Below are 21,284 nucleotides of genomic sequence, written 5' to 3'. Positions count from 1 at the left end.
GATGATGATGATGATGATGATGATGATGATGATGACGATGATGATGATGATATTCTACTGCCAGACGGGTTTATTCAGTTCTGGAGAGACTTTTCGAATGGGAACAGTTAGATACATCAGTCACTAATCCCTTCAGTAATTATGGTTTCTCCAAAGTTAGAATATATCGTTCGGTGTTAGCAAGAATGAAATTTAGAATACGTCATCGAACTGAAGGGGTTAAGAGAAAATACGAAACCCAAGGAGCACTCAGGGCGAGCAACATCTGCTGCCTTTAATCGGTGTCAGGACCCAAACTTTGTCGTAGCCCAGTCACTGGACTTTCAACCAATAAAATTGTTCTCAGAATCGGATTACTTCACCCTTGCCTGAGGCTCAACCTTCCATTAATCAGGTTCAAATCGAATCAAATATCTTTGAGTTGGCCTTGCCCTGTGACCTGAACATAGACCTATTATTCAAAAAAACATTGTTTGACCCTCAATCCTTCCACCAACCTAGGTTCAAATCGGATAAAAATGAAGAGTACTTTTCGCAGACACACAAGCCTAAACACAAAGACACAAACACACCGAGCAAAATAGTACACCCACCGCGCCACGGAGTGCTTTAGTGTAAGAACACATCATTAGACTGAAAGGGTTAAAAAGAGAGGCCATACTTACTTTACTTGCTCTGGGTATACGGCCGGTGCATGTGCCGGTTGGGGGAAGATGGACGCCCCTGTCCAGCGTAATCCTTTGTCACCCCTGGGCAAGACATAGTACCCGTTACCCCATCAAAAGGTCGTAAGTGGGTGATTACTAGAGCGTCCCAAGTCTGCATGTTGATAGGATCTGGCTGCTTGTTTCTTACCCAGGGGGAGTTATGGACGATATATTTGCTGTGTGATTTTTTACTTTATCTGATGATATTTAGAGGTCCTGACATTTGACCACTTTTTTCTTTCATTCACGGATAATAGCGACAAGGTCAGATACCAATGTGTGGCTTCATGAAAAGTCTCCAATATCTGAGCTGGGTAAATCTCGTTTACCAAGTAATATGGATGTGTTACTCCTCTTCTTTTATCATAACCACACCCAAAGTAAAACAGATTTACAAAGCATCAAGGCTGTAATAACGGCTGTCTTCAAAATGTGGTCCAGAACCAGTTCGATTATGGCAACTGCCTTCGCTCATGCATCAACGAAGCTGTGATCTTTGATTATGAGGAACAAGAGTAAGAGTGGAATGACGTACAACATGCAGCGCGGGGTATTTTTGGCTGATAATGAGGATACTTTTGATACTGTTTGCTTAGATGCCCTGACTCGGCGAGATATCCCTCTTGAAGAAAAGAAATTTCTCATTTCCCAAGGGGCTGATCCACAAGGGAGTTATATGGGCACTGAGGATCACAAATTCAAATTAGCTGCACAAAAGAGGCATGAAAAGAAAATTTCTCTAAAACGAGCTCATTGACGACAAGCAGAAGAGGCCTTAGCTGTTGGAGTCACAGGGGAGGCATTCTGTGACAGCAGCAGCACATCGTCGGCTGATGACAATGAAGCCGTTGCTTATGGACCCAACCCAACAAAAGCTCCTCAAAATGATCGCCTGAAAGACAGTATTAGTGACCTAGACCTGGCAGCGACTTGGCATCGTGAGGGCGTTTCCGCTCGTAATGCAACAGCAGCCAATGCTGCAAATGCAAAATCCATGGGTCTTGGTCTTGAAAAGGTTCCATCGAAGTGCACGGTCCACCGCTTCCGCCAAAAGGCTCAGTCAGCATCAGGGACCCATATTATTGGCATCCTCGAACAGCTTCAGCCTCGACCACAGCTCTACTGGGACTCGAAACTACTTCCTGATGTCGGATGCGACCTCAACCTAGTTGACTGGATTTCTATTTTAGTGACTGGAGATGGCGTGAAAGAGCTTTTTGGAGTACCAAATACAATGAGAGGAACAGGGCAAAAAGTGGCAAATGCAGTCCTTCATGCTCTAACCTCAGCAGGGATTGATAAGATCATAGGCTTGGTGTTAACACGACAGCTTCGAACACAAGGCTAGTGCAGGGGGCGTGTATGTGTTTGTGGGAGGATTTAAGGCGATCTCTCCTGTGGCTAGCTTGCCGTCATCACGTTCGTAAAATTCTCCTGAAGGATGTCTTTGTCGTGTGCCTAGAAAAAAACCTGACCCTGAAATTCCTCTATTCAAGAGATGCAAGGAGGCTTGACCATCAATGAGCCACTGTCATTTGGATACGTTTGACGGTGATTCAGTCGCTATAGCCTTCATTAATGTTAATTCCTGCCTCTCACAAATGCGACTCATATTGGATTTTCTGAGCAATGTCCTGAGAACCGGAAACCATTCTCGAGAGGATTATTAAGAGCTACTTCGATTGAGCCTCCTGTACCTCGGGGGAGACTTAGGACACTACAGGCTTTCGCCCCCAGGAGCATGTCATCAGGACAGATTGATGGCAAAAGCTAAATAGAGCGTAAAGATAGCACTATTTCAGTCCTAGTTCTCCAAACTCAGTCACCAAGAGTGGCAGGAAGTGCGCTGTGTGGCCCACTTCGTGAATCTCGTATACGTGCGTCACTGACACGAGGCTTTTGTCGCCATCAAAGCACCTAAAAAAGACGTCAGCCTTTGTAAAGTACTGTGCCAATACCCTGACAAGAACATTGGTAACATACAGTAGCTTACCAAGCTATGCTCCGTCACCTGTGGTATATATTGGAAGACATTATCTGTCTTGTACTGCTTGCCAACAGAGTTAATGACGATTAGAAACGTGAAATGACGGCCAATCTGAAGAAGCGCCCAGTGAAAGGCCTGAAGCAGGTTCATAGCAAAGGGCTCCAATTGGCTGGCCTTCTTAGTCCATGGGTGACGAGCCTGTCCACCAAACTGTTCTAATCTCCCCAGGTTGAGACCACGTACCTTGCCAGAGGCCCTTCAACATGGCACTCTGATGGTAACTTCCGTCATGCAAAGAAACGTGCAGAAGACCTGAAGGTGGTCAATGATGCAGCAGAGAGAGGCATCACCCTCACTGAGAAATTCCCAAACAAACCTCTGTGCCGTGATGAAGAACTCCTCCAGTTCCTCCTACGTACTGTCCACTTCCACCAACAGACTGTAAGAAGGAAGGGAATGATGGCAGACCTCATGAAGCAGATGTTTTTTGTAAAATGCATTGATGCTAAGATGATATTGGCGACTTTTGTTTATTTTATTCATTTTTGAGAGTGTCACTTGTTCCAGTAAGTTTGGGTAAAGAAGAACTTATGAAATAAAGTATTGTGTTATTTAAATGTCAGTAGCAGTTGTTTCATTGGCTAACACTGAAAATATTAAATGAAGTATTCAATCGTCGGGACCTTTAATTAATCTTCAGTCTTTCTGAAATTTTGTATGAAGGTTTTTGATGCGGGACACCAGCGGGGCACAACACGAGCAAGATTGCATCTCGATACTTTTTTCTCCACCCTTACGTTCTGGGACACCCTAATGGTTACCATCGTCCCGAGAGGTACTAGGTAAGGGGGCAGTGACTAGGCCTACCGTGGAAATGTCGTGGGGCCAAGGCCCCGGAGCTGACCATGCACAACACTCCCAGGCAGGGAAGTCATTCATATTTACCAAGTACTCAAAGTCCGGGCTGAGTCTACTACTCATACATATCTCCTATACACAGCTCATCCACTTGGGAGCTACAGTATGCCTCCTCCTTTTTCCCAGCACCTCGCCAAACGGAAAGACCCTGTTACCTTAGCGAGGCGCCGTCTGCCACAGGAAGGTATCTGCTTGTCGTGGTCGATGGGTCTGATTTGGCAGGCAGATTGGGGTAGAGCAATAATTACAGTTTCACTTGCTAGATGAAAGATATACGTATCAGTGATATTCTTCCCAACAGGATCTCCCAGACGTCATCCAGGACCAGTGTGTGTTTACGAAACTGGTAGTGGTGTGGAGGTGACGGTGATTTCTATTACACCACCTGACTTCACCTTCATCCTGCAGCGATGGAAGCAGTCAACACCTTCATTAAAAGAATAACAGGTGAGTTAACACACACACACACACACACACGCACACACACACACACACAGACCATGAGTGTAGAGACGAGTGGGGACGGAGTGGGATGGAGTGAGGGAGGGTAAGGTCAGGGTACCATAACCTCTGGAGGATGGCAGGTCACACCTCACCTCTGTAAAACCATTTGACACTGCTCAGAAGGAAATGATGATGCTCAAGTTCAGTCCGACGTAAAAGCATTAAAAGTAGAATTTCTCTTAATATCAATATGAATGTTTATGATTTTTTATAAAGGATATTCCAGATATTTTTTACAATAATTTCTGCTACAGTGTACAGAAAATATGATTCGCAGACACATAAAAAAAATTAATATCCCATGATAGTGTACCATAGAATTAACGTAGATGAGGTAAATATCACTAGAAATATGATTTTCAATGTCTTGAGGATCTCATTTCTGAAATGTTCTCATCGACCTCTTGGTGTTTGTACATTAAACTGAAAATTATTTTCAAGGTCTGTGTCAGCCTGTCTAAGCGCACGAAAGGCTGCATTCAGGGAGGAGGAAATTTGTTCTGCCTGATAAAATGTATTAAATCGGTTTATAGTGATGTACTGATATTTTCCTTGCTAGTATTATTGTTGTGTGAAGTGAACGTTGTGTTAGAGTTGTGGTATTATCGGGGTGATGTTTTCGGTACTGACAGCCAAGGTTTCAGTGTCCTTATTGTCTTATTAGGATGGCACAGTGTAACATACGTGTGTGTGTGTGTGTGTGTGTGTGTGTGTGTGTGTGAGGGTGCCACTAATATGATACGCGTATTAACTCCACAGGATGGGTGCCAGCTCGGGTAGTCCTGGGCTCCATGGCGCGGCTGGGGTTCATCAACCTGTTCCTGGTGCGAGTCAACCTTTGGGTGTGGGTGTGGGTAAACTGGGTAGAGTATTAACAATATCTAATACCAACAGTCTGGTTGCCAGCCAGGGTGGCTCTGGGCGCCATGGCGTGGCTGGGGTTCATCAACCTGTTCATGGTGCGAATCAATCTGTCCGTCATCATCGTTGCCATGGTTGGACGCAACACATCCGATGCCACCCACTATTACTGCCACAACATTACAGGTAGCCTAGGCTAGGCCTACTGTCACTATTACAGGTAGCCTAGGCTAGGCCTACTGTCACTATTAAAGGTAGCCAGGCTAGGCCTACTGTCACTATTACAGGTAGCCAGGCTAGGCCTACTGCCACAACATTACAGGTAGCCTAGGCTAGGCCTACTGTCACTATTACAGGTAGCCTAGGCTAGGCCTACACCACCCACACTTTGTGCAATAATATTGTTCTGACAGAGACGGTAGCCTAGGCCTACACGGACCAGGATACGCTCATTTAGTCCTCACCACCTCGGGTTTAGGTTAAAGTTGTGTTTACGTCACACCTAAACTGCAAATAATAAAACAGAACAATGACAATAAACAGCATTCATAGAAGGACGTTATAACTTTTTAATAAATACTGCTCCTCCGAAATATTTCTGAAATCAAAGCATATGTAATCATCCCTACATTTAGGTACAGACTATGGCATTTTACACACACACACACACACACACACACTGACCCCCTTGGCCGTACTAATGTAATGGTGTGTACTGTTGTGTTGCAGGTGGCGATGTGGGTGAGAACCAGTCGGACACCACCACCACCACAGGAGCCCTTCAGGTGACACTGCCACCAACTACATTACACATTAACCATCACATAACAGCACCACCAAACTTGCTTCTCTTGATGTTTAGCACACACACACACACACACACACACACACACACACATACACACACACACACACACACACACACACACTATATATATATATATATATATATATATATATATATATATATATATATATATATATATATATATATATATTGCCAGACGCCACAATCCTGTTTGGGGTGGCCACAAACAAATCGCCTCCAAGTCGCCCTGTCCCCCGCCATTTCACTGCCCTGCTCCCAACTCACACACCCCTCTCTCATATACCTCTCCACCCTATCCCTCCATCTCATCCTCTGCCTCCCCCTCCCTCTTCCCCCCTCCACCTCACTCACATACACTCTCTTCGTCAGTCTTTCACCCTCCATCATCTCCACATGGTCAAACCACCTCAGTGTGTTCCTCATAACGCTTCCTATCACATCCACATCCACACCACAACGCTCCTTTATATCCTCATTCGTCAGCCTGTCGCTCTATGTGACTCCACAGGCTCCTCTTAAATAACTCATTTCCACTGCTCTCACTCTTGACTAGTGTCTTTCCAACAACGTCCAAGCTTCACTTCCATACGTTAGAGTTGGTATCACAATACTGTCATGTAGTAACTTTTTCACTTCCATGCTTACTTCCCTGTTTCTTATCACTGCTTTCAAAGAACCAGCAACCTTTCTTCCCTGCTGTACCCTTTCAAGCACTTCACCCTCCAAACCTCCATCCTTACTCATCACACTACCCAAGTACTTAAACGTACTCACAATTTCCAATTCCTCACCATCCAACCTCGCTGTACATTCACTGACTTCACCTCTCTCAAAGACCATCACTTTACTCTTCCCTACATTCACCTTTAGATTCCGTTTCTTACACATTTTCCCAAACTCATCCACCAAACCTTGCAGCTCCCCTTCGTCTTCACTCAACAATACAGTATCATCTGTAAACAACAGTACAGGGAGTTTCCAAACACTATCCTCTCTCACCAGGGCCACTCCAACATCCACTACCCTACCTTGTACCTCTTTTATTACCCTTCTCTAGAAACTTTTCCACTAAAGATCTATGAATGAATATCTGATCTACACAACCTCTTCCCTTCCTAAAGCCTCCCTGTTCTTCTCCAACTAATTTCTCTGTTCTTTCTCTAACTCTGTCAATAAGTATCCTACCATACACTCTTCCTATTATACGAAGAAGACAAATGCCCCTATGATTACCACACACTTCTTTTTCCCCTTTTCCTTTGTACAAGGGAATAATTATATCTGACTTCCAATCCTCCGGGACTCTACCTTCCTCCCAGGCCAATCTGCACATCTTCCACATCCATTCTACTACTATCTCCCCCCCATGCTTCAGCATTTCACCACACACTCCATCAATTCCTGGGGCTTTCCCCGATTTAAATTTCTTCATTGCTTCCACAACTTCTATGCTACTGATTTCTTCCTGTCTTCTCACCTCCCTCCTTCTCCCAGCCATTCCCCAGCCACTTATACTCGCATTACTTCCATCCACTATGTTCAACAATTCCTTAAAGTGTTCTCTCCATCTGCTCACTTTTCCTCCCTTCTCCACTAGTAATCTACCATTTTTATCTTTCACTCCCCTGCTAAATTCACTTCCACCCTGTCTTACTCTTTTCACTTCTTTCCAGAACATTTTCTTACTCTCCCTCCACTTTACTCTCAAATTCCTTCCAAATTCCTCATCCACTCTCTTCTTACTCTCTCTTACTAATCTTTTCACCTCTCTCTTTCTTTCTACATATAACTCTCTCTTCCGCCTCTCAACTTCTTCCACGCCCCTATTTCTCATCCATTCATTGTATGCTTTCTTCTTTTGTGCAACAGCCTGTCTCACCTCTTCAGTCCACCACGCTGTTCCTTACACCGCCCTCCGTCTTCTCTTCCACACACCACATCACATGCTGCACATATTTCTTCTGTAAATATCCTACACACATCCTCCACGTCTCCCATCTGCTCCAATTCATATTTGCCCAATCGTTCCTCCACTTCTCTCTTATACTCTGCCTTTTTCTCATCCTCTTGTAACCTTTCCACTCTCCTTGCAACTACTCCTTCCTCTTGTCTTTCCCTTCTTCTATTTCTCCATCTTACTTGAATCCTAATTCTGGCCACCACCAAGTAGTGGTCAGAAAGTCCACTCCCCCAACCTCTATAAGCTCTTGCATCCATTACACATCTTCGCATCCTTTCATCCATACACACATAATCAATCATTGCCTTCCTTTCAATCAGTTCACCACCCACCCTTCTCATCACTCGCCATGTATACCTGTGGATCATTTTATGCCTGAAGAGGGTATTGGCTATCACCAACCCCCTCCCAGCACAAATGTCCACTAACGCACTCCCATTCTCATCTATCTCAGCAGGCACACCCCACTCACCAACTATTCCATCCACCTTCACATTCCCAACTTTACCATTCATATCACCGATCAAAAACACTCTCTCATTCCTTCCAAACTTTTCCATGCACACTTCTACATTTGTCCAGAGCTCTTCTCTCACTCTTCTAGCACGATCTTGCGTTGGCGCATACACACACACAAACGCCCACATTTGTATTTCAACTTTCAACTTTACCCACACAATCCTTGACCCAACTGATCCATACTGTCTTATGCTCTTCTTCCATCTTTTACTCACAACTATACATACTCCTTCCTTTGCCCTCTCATTCTCACCTACTCCTGCACATATACCCCGTCCATACTCCCATTCTCTCACACCTTCTCCTCTCCATTTTGTTTCAGTTATTCCACATACATCCACTTTCGCACCCTCAAGCACCTGGACATTCTCTCACTCACCTCATCATTCGCTCCTCTTATATTCCATGTACCCATTACCAAGTCCTTTGTCCGGTCCTGGGTCATCATCGTTTGGTCAGTCCTTGTCCGAGGCTTCTTGTTTGTTTTTTTAGTTAGTTGTTTTCCAGGGAAGGGCACTAACCCTCCGCCAACCCTTTTAGTCGCCTTTTACGAGAAGCAGGGATACTGGGGGAGTATTCTTGAAAAACTTATATATATATTTATAATGGCAGTGCAAACCATTTTTCACTTATTCGGAATCTGTTGCTAATTTAATGAGGGCTGGTGTATCATTGTATGTGATTTCCTTTCTGTTGACAGTGCTGCTTGTCCCAGTCAACAGTTCCAGCTACTGTTAACTGTTCATTGACTCTTTCCCTGTCCTTCGGTGCTGTCATTGGTGGGCTGTTGTAACGGGTGGTGCAGCAGGGAGAGTTCGACTGGAGTGAGACCATCCAGGGTCTGGTGCTGGGCAGCTTCAGCTACGGATATGCTCTGACGCAGGTCACGTCAGGTCCACAGCAAGTCCTCTCGTTTCACTCTTAAGGAACTGTGACAAAAAGTCAGGACAAAATGTCTCTTGGATATGAATGTGGTCATGAGTACCAGTAACTGCAATTGCATATAATATTAATATTTATGTACAATAATCTTCATAACAGTGCTTGTGTGGATGGATTGTGAATGTGTGTGTGTGTGTGTGTGTGTGTGTGTGTGTGTGTGTGTGTGTGTGTGTGTGTGTTGCAGGTGGTGGGTGGTCGGCTGGCGGAGGTGTATGGTGTGAAGTGGGTGTTTGGTGGATGCATCCTGGCGGGGGGGGTGAGCAACCTGTTGTCTCCGGCGGCTGCCAGACTCCACTACGGGGCCCTTATCGCACTCAGGGTGTTGCAGGGCCTCTTTCAGGTTAGTCCTTCCCCTCGACTTCATTGTACCACCTACACAGACGTATTTATGTTATGACAAACACGTCTATTGACTGTGTGCCTTCCGTCCCGCCAAGAAACCGCCATAGTAGGGTAAAGAAACGAGTGTGGTGAACTAATGAATGGGTGGGATGAAGTGAAATGCTGGTTGGGCTGTGGGGTTAGGGTAGGAAAATATAGTATACACTCTAAAAATAAGTGTTTTGCATTTCTCATCACCCTCGACTTTTCCTTGGGTCCACCATGATGTCACAGTTCATTTATTTAAAGCGGACATTCAAATGGGTTACGGTTATAGGACTATAATGAGTGGAGAGAATTAGACTAAATATACATAAGGTTTATTACTTACAAATATCTCTCAGACAATGCTGCACAGATTTAGCCAGATGCAGCCACAAGACAGAGGGAGTGAACTATACTAATAGATGATTGTAGATAAAGAGTGAGAGAGGATAGAAAACCCTACACAAATAGATTCTCGCGCCTCTGTGTGAGTATTTTGCCCTAACCACTAACCAGAGGCGTTATTGCCCTGTCGTATTTGAGCGATTGCAGTGAAGACCCAAAGCTCTTAATTAGATTTGTGGTTAGCTCAATTAAATTCATTAGTTTGTCACACCCCGTTTGACTGGGCACCAATCTGTGTATAACTTCAAGTGAAATTAATTTGATATACGTAATTACAAGATGTGAGCAGGTCAACCAAGCCAGAGAGTTATCCTAAGAGAGTAATTTACGGTGGTGTATCGTAAGTTTGAAGTAACAGTATATCTTTAACATCAATACCCTGGGTAGGTAACGCAGATATCGCTGATACTACCAAGAAAATTTCCGGTGTTTACATACAAGGTGGGAATTATGTATAAAGTATGGAAGAATGGTAGCGTATGGTAGGCTGGACGAATTATAACAAAGGGTATAGATAAACTACGAAATGAACAGAATATGACGTCTATTTAAATGTAAAAATATAATACTGTAGGTAGTAATTTTATATTCAGTAATTATATGTAGATTAAATTATAAGAGCAAAAGAAGAGAGGATTACTACAATACTCCAGTAGCTCGTACATGAGTGACAAGACTACAAGAATAAGACAAGGACTGTAAAGAAGAAGGACGTCTAGGGAGTGTTTGACAGTTGTATGTTGCCTGTATGATTGCCATGAGGGTCGCATAACAAACAACTCCGCAGATCTCGCAACACTTCCTGCTGAGCGATTTACTCTACACATTACACTTCACTATCCTGCTATATATTACTGAAGCAAAGTATTTCCTTATTAATCCGGTATTAATAACATACCAGTGCATACTAACGCGTCCTATACTTTAATAAATCACTAGCAGAAAGTAGCTACGACGTCTACTATGCGGTGATACGCAATGGTGTCTGCTCTCACTGGTCTAGTCAAGCTTGATGTTTGGGAATAATTTTTGTGTACTGATGTTTTTCTCAATTTTGAAATAATCAGTAAGAGGTGCAGTAATACAGGTTTAACATCGATAGAGGAAATACAGTAAGGAAATGTTGTATTATACTTATATTAATGTAAATAATTACTGTCTTGGCGTAAAATTTCCATCACTTCATCTTTAATACCGAGTTAAATCATGAGATTAACATTATAATACGGTGCTAGTCTCGAAGAAGCGGTATGGAAAGAATGTAGAGCCATTGTATTCATATTTTAACACATGGGTGACATAAACTTCTACAGAACGAAAATCTGGGCCAAGTTAGAGTAAAAGGGGTATAGGTTATCTTACTGCCTTCTGGATGCGAACCCGGTTGACTGCAGGCTGAAGTTTTCCATCTCCTGCAGTCTACAGTCCTCTCGGGGTATGGGGATGGGGTTAAGGGACATGGAGGCAATGGATCCGCCATTCATATCGGTGCCACAGCGTGAAGGCGCCCCTGCTAACGCGTGAAGGTTTTGGTTGAATGTATTGCCTTATAGTAGTTACACTGGTAACTGGTAACCTGTAACCGGTAACTGGTAACTGGGTGTCTTCTGGTACTTAGGCTGTGTCGTGGCCCAGTTTGTATGTCTGTTTGGTCCAGTGGATCCCGCCCGTGGAACGACCTCGCTTCATCGGATACGTCGCCTTCGGTAACCCTCTCGACCTCGTTTTACTCTGTTTCATGTCTGCTTCACCCTATTACATGTGCAGTTTGTTACATGCCTCTTGTTACATGTACTTGTTTCACTCTGATACATGTCCCTCCTTCACTCTGGTATATGTGTACTATTTTACATGTCCTTGTTCCACTCTGTTGCATGTTCCCCCTCTACTACACTGTTACATGTCCCTGCGTCACTGTTACATGTCCCTGCATCACTGTTACATGTCCTTGCTTCACTGTTACATGTCCCTGCATCACTGTTACATGTCCTTGCTTCACTGTTACATGTCTCTGCATCACTGTTACATGTCTCTGCATCACTGTTACATGTCTCTGCATCACTGTTACAGGTCCCTGCTTCACTGTTACATGTCCCTGCTTCGCTCTATCACGTGTCCCTGCTTCACTCTCTGCTTCAGTGTTATATGTCCCTGCTTCACTCTATCACATGTCCCTGCTTCACTCTGTTACATGTCCCTGCTTCACTCTGTTACATGTCTCTTTTTCACTCTCTGCTTCAGTGTTACATGCTCCTGCTTCACTCTATCACGTGTCAATGCTTCACGCTCTGCTTCATTGTTACATTTCCCTGGTTCACTCTGTCACGTGTCCCTGCTTCACTCTGTTTCATGTCCCTGCTTCACTCTCTGCTTCACTCTGTTACATGTCCCTGCTTCACTCTCTGCTTCACTCTGTTACATGTCCTTGCTTCACTCTGTCCTTCACTCTGTTACATGTCCCTGCTTCACTCTCTGCTTCACTCTGTTACATGTCTCTGCTTCACTCTGTTACATGTCCCTGTTTCACTCTGTCGCATGTTTGTTTTTCCTTGGACCTCTGCAATAAACATCTAAGTTTTAGTGTGTGTGTGTGTGTGTGTGTGTGTGTGTGTGTGTGTGTGTGTGTGTGTGTGTGTGTGTGTGTGTGTGTGTGTGTTTTACTGTGACTTTTCGGCAAGCCTCTAAGATATGACTCTAATAACTTTTTTTTTCTAGTGTCTAATATATACGGACGCCTGGTGGCCTAGTGGGTGAAGGCTCTCCAGCTGGATGGGTCCGTAGGGGTTTGCATCCAAGAGAGTTTTGGGGTTTATTGCTCACATAATGCCACTCAGGGATGTACGAGGCTGGTCACCCACGCCTTAAATGTCAGGACTGAGAACCCTATCGCCGGACCCTACACCCCTGATGGGGCAGGAAAGGATTGGCTGATGTCTACTTATTTGTCTGTCTATTTAACTATCTATCTGTCTTCTTTGAATTGTCATACGCCTTAATCCTCTAAAGGATGTCCAGAAACAGATCACCTCCACGTCGCCCTGTCCACTGCCATTTGGATGCCATCTCTCGAACTCACACACACCCCTCTCTCACATGCCTCTTCATTCTACCTCATCTTGTATATCTCCCTCCCTCTCTTTCCCTCCACCTCACTCACATACACTCTAGTCAGTCTCTCAGTCTCCATTCTCTCCACGGCAATGACCTTTTGTTACGCTGCCACAGTATTGTTAGTGTAATCAGTCCATTCTCTCCACATGCCCAAACCATCTCAAAGGATTTCTCTTAACACCTCCAATCACACCCACTTCAGAATAGAAGCATTAACATATTTTTATGATTTTATTTCTGTTTACGTGTTTATGTATTTATTTATTTATTATTTTTTATGTCAGGTTCAACACTGGGTACGGCCATAACTCTGCCTCTGATGGGCCTGGTAGTGGACGCTCTGGGATGGGCCGCCGCCTTCTACATCTCCGGGACGTTGTCTGTGGTGTGGTGTGTCATGTGGGCCCTCTTTATGCACAGCACCCCGGCTCAGCACCCTAGGTAGTGTTAGGTGATAGGCTAGGTGTTAGCAGCAGCAGCTGCACCGAATTCTTCATAATTTTCATCGCTGTTGTCGCTATAATCATCTCTCATCATCATCATCATCAACGTCACCATTATCATCATCGGTGTCATAAGTCTCATCTACTTTATCATCATCGTCGTCGTCGTCGTCGTCATTTTCATCGTAAATCATCACAATTATTATTACCATCATGGTCATCACAATTATCATTCCCATCATCATTGTCATTATCATCGTCACCATTATCATCATCATTATTATCATCCCCATTATTATCATCATCATCTATCTGTCTGTTGGCCAGCTCCATGCTGCCCGTATTGTTAGTCACGTTTTCTTTCATTCATAATTGTTCAATTGTGAGAGGCACTTCTACCCTTCAGAATTACCAGATTCCGATCAAACTTGGACACAATGACCAGTCTGTGACCTAGTTGTGTCCGCTTGGTTTTGGTTGCTAGGCAACTACTCGTTGCCTAACAACTGCCGAAAACCCGCTTTTTTTCTTACTTTTACGTTTCGAGCTGTAGAAGCATTACTAGTAGGCGAACAAAGCTCTGACTTCTTTAGGCGCAATCTTGAGGTCATTCCCTATTGGAAGTTTGTCATCCATTTTTACCCTCTCCTCTAGTGTTCGAGTGGCAACCCTACTCCCCAGTGGCTCAGTGGAACTGAATGAAAGTTAGTGTCGACACTCACTTCTAGTCATTGACAGCGCCATCTAGAAGTCGTACGTTTGGTGGGCGATTCCGCGAATTTCAAGTTTTCTTGCTTCACAGTAAGAGGATGGAATTGAATGAAACTTTGCATGCATATAAACGTTAATGAGTTTTACAACTGTGCTTCGTACATGCTTGACTTATATCCCCCAGGTCAGGGGTTAAAGGTCATCAAGTGCAGAAAAATGAAAGCGCTAAAAATTACTGACTTGCTCGGCGAAATGCTAAGGCTCCAAAGATTAAACCTTGGCCATTGTTCTTGGATGGAATGTTGCACAGGAGAACCTCCACATAGAAATGACTTCCGTTAGCTGAAAAAGCTTGGTCCGCTTAGAGCTGACCATCGTTGCCTATCAGCTTGTCTTTCTATAGCCAGAGGCCTTAATCCCGTAAGGGGTGGCCACAAGCATATCGCCTCCATGTCGCACTGTCCCCCACCATGTCGCTGCCCTTCCACCACTTCACACACCCCTCTCTCACATACCGCTCCACGTCATCCCTATATCCTCGGTCTCCCCCTCCCCCACCTCCTCCACCTCACTCACATTCACCCTCCACGTTAGACTCTCGCTCTCCATCCCCCCCACATGGCCAAACCACCTCAGTGTATTTCTCCTAAGTCTATCTATCACATCCAACTGACACCACAACGTTCTTTCACTTTCTCATTTGTCAGTCTGTCTCTCCATTTAACTCCACATGCTCCTCTCAAATAACTCATTTCCACTGATCTCACTCTTAACTTGTGTCCTTTCAACAAGGCCCGAACTTTGCTTCCACATGTTAGAGTAGGTATCACTATCCTGTCGTGCAGTGACTTTTTTACTTCCATGTTCACTTCCCTATTTCTTATGCTTTCAAAGAACCAACAACCTTTCTTCCCTGTTGTACCCTTCCAAGCACTGCATCCTCTAAACCAGGGGTCGGGGAAGATTTTTAGGGTATTACCCAAAAGTTTATTTTAGAAAAAGGAAATTACCCCCAGACGTCAGACTAAACAAAAACAAGCCAATTAAGTGTACACATGTGTCAATAGTACGGCGGCTAAGCAACAGATATGATACATGATACATCGTTTTACATCTTGTTCATTAAAACTTACATCATTTATGTGAAGAATCAGTAGTACTATAATTATACCGTATGCATTTCCTCTCATACCGCACGCATTACCTCCAATAATTTTAGATTTACCTCCTTTGGGGTAATTTACCCCTGTTGCCCGACCCCTATTCTAAACCTCCATTCTTACTTGTCACACTACCCAGTTACTTAAATGCACTCACATTTTCCATCATCATCATCATCGTCGTCGTCGTCGTCAATCTTATTCTTCATTCATTCATTCATTCATTGCCAGACGCCATGTATCCCAGACGGGGTTGCCAATGGCTTAGAGTTAATTGTTTTACAGGGAGGGGCACTAATCCTCCACCAACCCCACTTGACATGTAGGGATGCCAACAACATCTGGTGTTCCCCGGCGGTCACCCATCCAAGTACTAACCAGACCCAACGAATCTTATTCTCATCATCATTATTATCAGAATTATTATCATCATTATCATCGTTGCCATTATCATCTCTATTATCATCATTATCATCTCCATCATTATTATCATCAGCGTCGTCATGATGATGAGGATGACGATGTCGATCATTTTCCAGGATCAGCCCTGAGGAGCTTCAGTACATAGAGTCCGCCATCAGGACCTCCGGCACCAGCAGGATGGGGACGCCTCGGGTGCCCTGGCGACGCATACTCACAAGTCTGCCTGTGTGGGCCATCATCTTCTGCGATGTGGGCACCGCGTGGGGTATCTCCTTCTTCTTCAGCCAGCTCCCGACTTTCATGAAAAACATCCTCGGTTTCTCCATCAAAGAGGTTGCAATTCACTGATCTCTTCAGTCTTTTGATGTTTATTTTGTGTTCTTGTTACCTACGGACTGAGCCTGTAAGGGTCTGTGTCAGAGAGGTGGCTGGAATTTAGTGTGCACATGATGCCACTCAGGGAATAGGGAGGCTGGCCATCCTCGCTATAAATATTGGGACCGAGCAACCTAACCTCGGATTCCTACGCTCCTGATGGGAGAAAGTAATGGATGATGGATGGATTGTTACTCCACAATGATTTTATTTAACTCAAGAAACACCCTGTACTGAAGGGGTTAATGATGGTTGTAACTAATCAGTGATAATTTGAATCTCAATTAATTTGACATCCCAGACAGATAAAGGAGTTTCTGACCACAACTGTACTGTGATGAGCAAAAGTTCGCTGATAATGTCCTGCCAGGGTTGTGTTTACGAACGATTCTCATTTCATTCTTAATGTCAGAGTATCCCTACCTTCGCTTTTGTGCCGTGGGCTTCATATTACCATTCATTTCATCTCTCTCTCTCTCTCTCTCTCCATACCTACCTACCTACATACTGACCTACCTACCTGCCTGCCGACCTTCCTAGCTATCAGTCTATCTACATATCTGTCTGTCTACAATACAAATCACACCAGTCCAGCCGGTATGGAAATATCTGTCAACATTCACTCATAACAGGACTAATATCTCCTTGTGGCCAGAACGGGGCCATCTCAGCTCTGCCCTTCCTCTGCCGATACGTTGGGGCAGTTGTCATGTCCTCCCTGGCCAGCTGGGTGATGGCAAAGGGACATCTCTCCATCCTCAACACACGCAGGGTCTTTAGCGTTATTGGTGAGTGGCAGCGATGTAGGGTTGACAGTTTTAGTATTTGTGTTGAGTTGGAGGAAAGGCAGCCAAATGGCGGGGGACAGGGTGACGTGGAGGCAGTGAGATTGTGGCTACCCCTGACAGGATTAAGACGTCTGGGTATATATATATATATATATATATATATATATATATATATATATATATATATATATATATATATATATATATGTATATATTTGTGTGTGTGTGTGTGTGTGTGTGTGTGTGTGTGTGTGTGTGTGTGTGTGTGTGTGTGTGGAGAGAGAGAGAGAGAGAGAGAGAGAGAGAGAGAGACAGAGACAGAGACAGAGACAGACAGACAGACAGACAGACAGACAGACAGAGTGCTGGAGAGGGACGCCTTCACGTGGTAGAGCAGGTATAACTAGGTGGCTCTGCTGACTGATTATGCAAACGTCCCTTACCTCCTCCCGTCCCCTGAAAGACGAGGGATGGAGTGCAGAAAAGAGGGTAACTTCAGCCTGCAGTCCACCGGGTTCACATTCAGGATGAGCTTGGGGCAACGACAAGTACTGCGGCACAAGAATGTTTGAACTTAATGCCCATTGATTGATGAGGGTCGTTAAGATAGGTGATTAATTTCTAAGCCTCAGTCGTCCCTTAAAATGCGACATGCAGCAGTTGATGTTACACTCAGGTCCCTAATCGTAGAGCTGAGCAAACAGAGACAAGGATAGTGTTTGACAGCTGCACCTGGAGACATGCTTATTTAGGAAGTTTCCCCCCCCCCTTTATAATTGCAGTTTTAACAATTTCAGTTTATTTCTTAGTAGCCATCATGAAATTTTTACGCCTGCGAGTTTCTGACACCATTCGGGGAATATCAAGTAGTCTGAGAAATGATTTGCTTTTTGACAAGATACAAGTTCCATCCCAGTGTTGATGGTGTTGTGTGTTGTTTTGTGTTGATGGTGGTGCATGGTATATTGTGTTAGTGCCGGCAGTGTTGATGGTGGTGCGTGGTGAGTTGTTACAGCCTCATTGTGTTGTTTTGCAGCATTGTTGATGATGCTACGTGTTGTGTTGTGTTGCAGCCATATTAATACCTGCAGTGATGGCGGTGATGTGTGTTGAATCGTATGTCAGCCTTGTTAGTGCTGGTAGTGTTGATGATGTTATGTGTTGTGTTGTATTGTTCCCATGTTTGTGGCGGCAGTGTTGACGATGATGCATGTTGAGTTGCATTGTAGCAGTGTTAATGATGGTGTTGCATGTTGTGTTGTGTTGCAGCCATGTTAGTGCCGGTGGTGTTGATGGTGGTGCATAATGAAATGTCTTGCAGCATTCTTAATGATGGTGTTGCATGCTGTGTTGTGCTGCAGCCATGTCGGTGCCGACGGTGTTGATAGTGATGCTGTTGTGTTGCAGCAGTGGTGATGGTGATGCTGTTGAGATGTATTGCAACAGTGTTAATGATGGTGTTGCATGTTGTGTTGCAGGCATGATAGTGCCGGCAGTGTTGATTGTGGTGCTGATCCAAGTCGGGTGTGACTGGAGGGCCACCATCGCCATCTTCTGCATCGCCCTCTTCTTCAACGGCGCCATCAGCAGTGCCCACTTCGTCAGCGTTACGGACATCACCCCAAACTTTGCAGGTAACCCAGAATCGTCGTATCCTGGGGCTAGGAAAATTGCTATACCCTTTTCATGTTAACCTGGCTAATTTTCATGGGGTTAGGAGGGTTACTATCTGCTTTTCACTCTAACTTGGCCCTAAATTGCCATGTTGCCGTCACTAGAGGCCTCATTCTCTTGGGATTAGGAAGAGCACTCATTTCACTTTAACTTGGCCTAAAATTCCCATCTCTCCATCTTGAATGCTGAGAGGTAAGATCAGAGTAGCACCTGACACTATAGTATGATGCTGTTCAAGAAGATGTCTGATGGAAAAGATGCTGAGTTGCAGTGTTGTCTTGAGCTGTCACTGAGCTACGTGAAACAAGATGCAAAGAATGAGAATATGGGCCAGGTTAAGATGAAAGAATTATTAGCTATTGCTCCTTAACCTGTCCCTGAACTTTATCGTTTTGGAGCTTATATCAGGTAGTTCAGTGGCAGAAAAAGACGAAGGACCAGAGCAAGTGTCAGACAGGATCCACAGCACCACCACCGACGCTGGATTTGTGGGGTTCAGTTAGGAAAAATGAAAAATCAGACAAAAGCCTCACTCTCGTAAAAAAAAAAAAAAAAAAAAACATGTAGCCTCCTACAGGGACGGTGTTCGGCCTCAGCAACACCGCCTTCAGCATCATGGCCTTCATCGCGCCGGTGGTGATGGGCAGCATCACTGACGGACAGGTAGGGCTCGGGGGGGTCATACCTGCAGGTGGGGCGTGTGCCTTATCACTTTGCATCACACACTCACTTCTACCGCGGCAGTGAATATAATTTCTCTCTCTCTCTCTCTCTCTCTCTCTCTCTCTGTTTGCACAGGAGTCGTCATCCCGAAATTTTAAGTCTCATGTGTGGAGCACCTTTCAGTATAAAATATGGTTAGACTGCATACCACATTACAGTTAGCAGTCAGCAACGAGAAAGACAGACAGAGCCCATTTCATACCCTTGTCTCACAGATAAAACGAGCGCCAGTAATTTAATCCCTCCGCGATATCAGTCTTCAGAGATGCGGAAAAAAAAGGAAAGAAAAAAGAAAACAGTGTGCCAACGTCAGCTCAAGCCTCAGATATCATGAGCTGCTCATTTACTGGGTGTGAAGCGTTTTATCTTGGTAATACTTGTAAAGAAAAGGTTACACTGGTTACTGATTATCCGGTTAGTGAAGGTAATAACAGGTAATACAGGTAAATAAGAGGTTACACTGATTACTGATTATCCGGTTAGTGAAGGTAATAACAGGTAATTGGTAAATAAGGTTACACTGATTACTGATTATCCGGTTAATGAAGGTAATAACAGGTAATTGGTAAATAAGGTTACACTGATTACTGATTATCCAGTTAGTGAAGGTAATAACAGGTAATTGGTAAATAAGGTTACACTGATTACTGATTATCCGGTTAGTGAAGGTAATAACAGTCTGCTTCACTGTTCTCTTGTCTTTTACTTGCTGTATTAATGCTTTCATCTCCCTCATTCACATCTATTTAGTGAAGAACGATTTTATTCTCAGCGTAATATCCCTTATCTGATGAAGTCCTAAACCTGATTAAATCGTAAAGAACACGTCATAGCCAGTGTACAGGCAAGAAAAAAATGTATCTGACAGAAGATGTTAAGATGTTTTGTTTCTGTAATCTATATTTATGGTACTGGAGGGGGATGCCATACCGCGTAGAGGAGCACTGATATAGCAGGCTGGCTCTTCACTTCCTGTACCCAACAAAAAGAGCATGGTGAACCGCACGAGGGAGGTTGCTTCAGGCGGCAGTTCAGTGGGTTCAGATCCAGATGACCTTGGGCTCAAACAGTAACAATCTACATTTATAACTGCATCTTCTTGTGTGTGTGTGTGTGTGTGTGTGTGTGTGTGTGTGTGTGTGTGTGTGTGTGTGTGTGTGTGTGTGTGTGTGTGTGTGTGTGTGTGTGTGTGTGTTTATTAGTTCTCCCTCTATCTTTTATCTCTTCTTGCATTCCTGATCCTACCTAACCCTTCCTTTGGATGAAAAAAAATAAGAGGTCAGTCGAGATGATGATGATGATGATGATGATGACGATGATGATGATGAGGAGGAGGAGGAGGATATGTATGTGGCAGTGTGTGTGTGTGTGTGTGTGTGTGTGTGTGTGTGTGTGTATGTGTGTGTGTTTCAAATGATACTGATGTATGTGTCTGTGTTTGTGCAGCAAACCCTGGGCCAGTGGAAGAAGGTGTTCTGGGTGTGCGTGCCCATGAATGTCCTGACGGTGCTCTTCTTCCTGATCTTCGCCTCAGGCACCGTACAGCCCTGGAACTACCACCCCGAGGAAACCACTGACCCCGCAGCCACCACCATGATCACCGCCAACAACCCGGACGAGATGGAGGAGAATATGAAAGAACAGTTAACGCCTCTCCACCGGAACACGGAAGACAAGTAACACATTTCGCCACCACCACCACCACACCAATTCCACCCCTCAACCTAGACGAAACGGAGGAGAACATGAAGGAACAGTTAACGCCTCTCCACCGGAACACGGAAGACAAGGAACACATTTCGCCACGTTCCCCCTGTCCAGACGAGCAAGGGGAACGTAAAAGAGCAGTAACGAATCTCAGCATCACCAGCCCAGCTG

General features: G+C 44.5%; 2 protein-coding genes across 2 annotated transcripts in view; both read left to right on the top strand.

The window, feature by feature from the left end:
* The window catches only part of LOC145395011 (sialin-like), a 90,588-nt gene that overhangs the window by 11,602 nt on the left and 57,702 nt on the right, over positions 1–21,284 (top strand). The window lies entirely within an intron of this gene.
* Positions 4,011–21,086, top strand: LOC145395012 (putative inorganic phosphate cotransporter). The gene is made up of 13 exons (XM_080268757.1): positions 4,011–4,059; positions 5,011–5,111; positions 5,278–5,299; positions 5,707–5,762; positions 9,091–9,168; positions 9,412–9,567; positions 11,617–11,704; positions 13,394–13,550; positions 15,963–16,179; positions 16,877–17,009; positions 18,488–18,643; positions 19,261–19,346; positions 20,853–21,086. Exons 1-13 carry the CDS (start codon positions 4,023–4,025, stop codon positions 21,084–21,086), a joined length of 1,521 nt encoding a protein of 506 aa, XP_080124883.1. The 5' UTR covers positions 4,011–4,022.

This window comes from Coenobita brevimanus, chromosome 29, assembly GCF_032717465.1.
Source record: "Coenobita brevimanus isolate Jiangsu-jjx chromosome 29, ASM3271746v2, whole genome shotgun sequence".
NCBI classification, from domain to species: domain Eukaryota; kingdom Metazoa; phylum Arthropoda; class Malacostraca; order Decapoda; family Coenobitidae; genus Coenobita; species Coenobita brevimanus.
The sequence above is the reverse complement of the archived record's forward strand: the minus strand, read 5'-3'. Positions and strand labels throughout refer to the sequence as shown.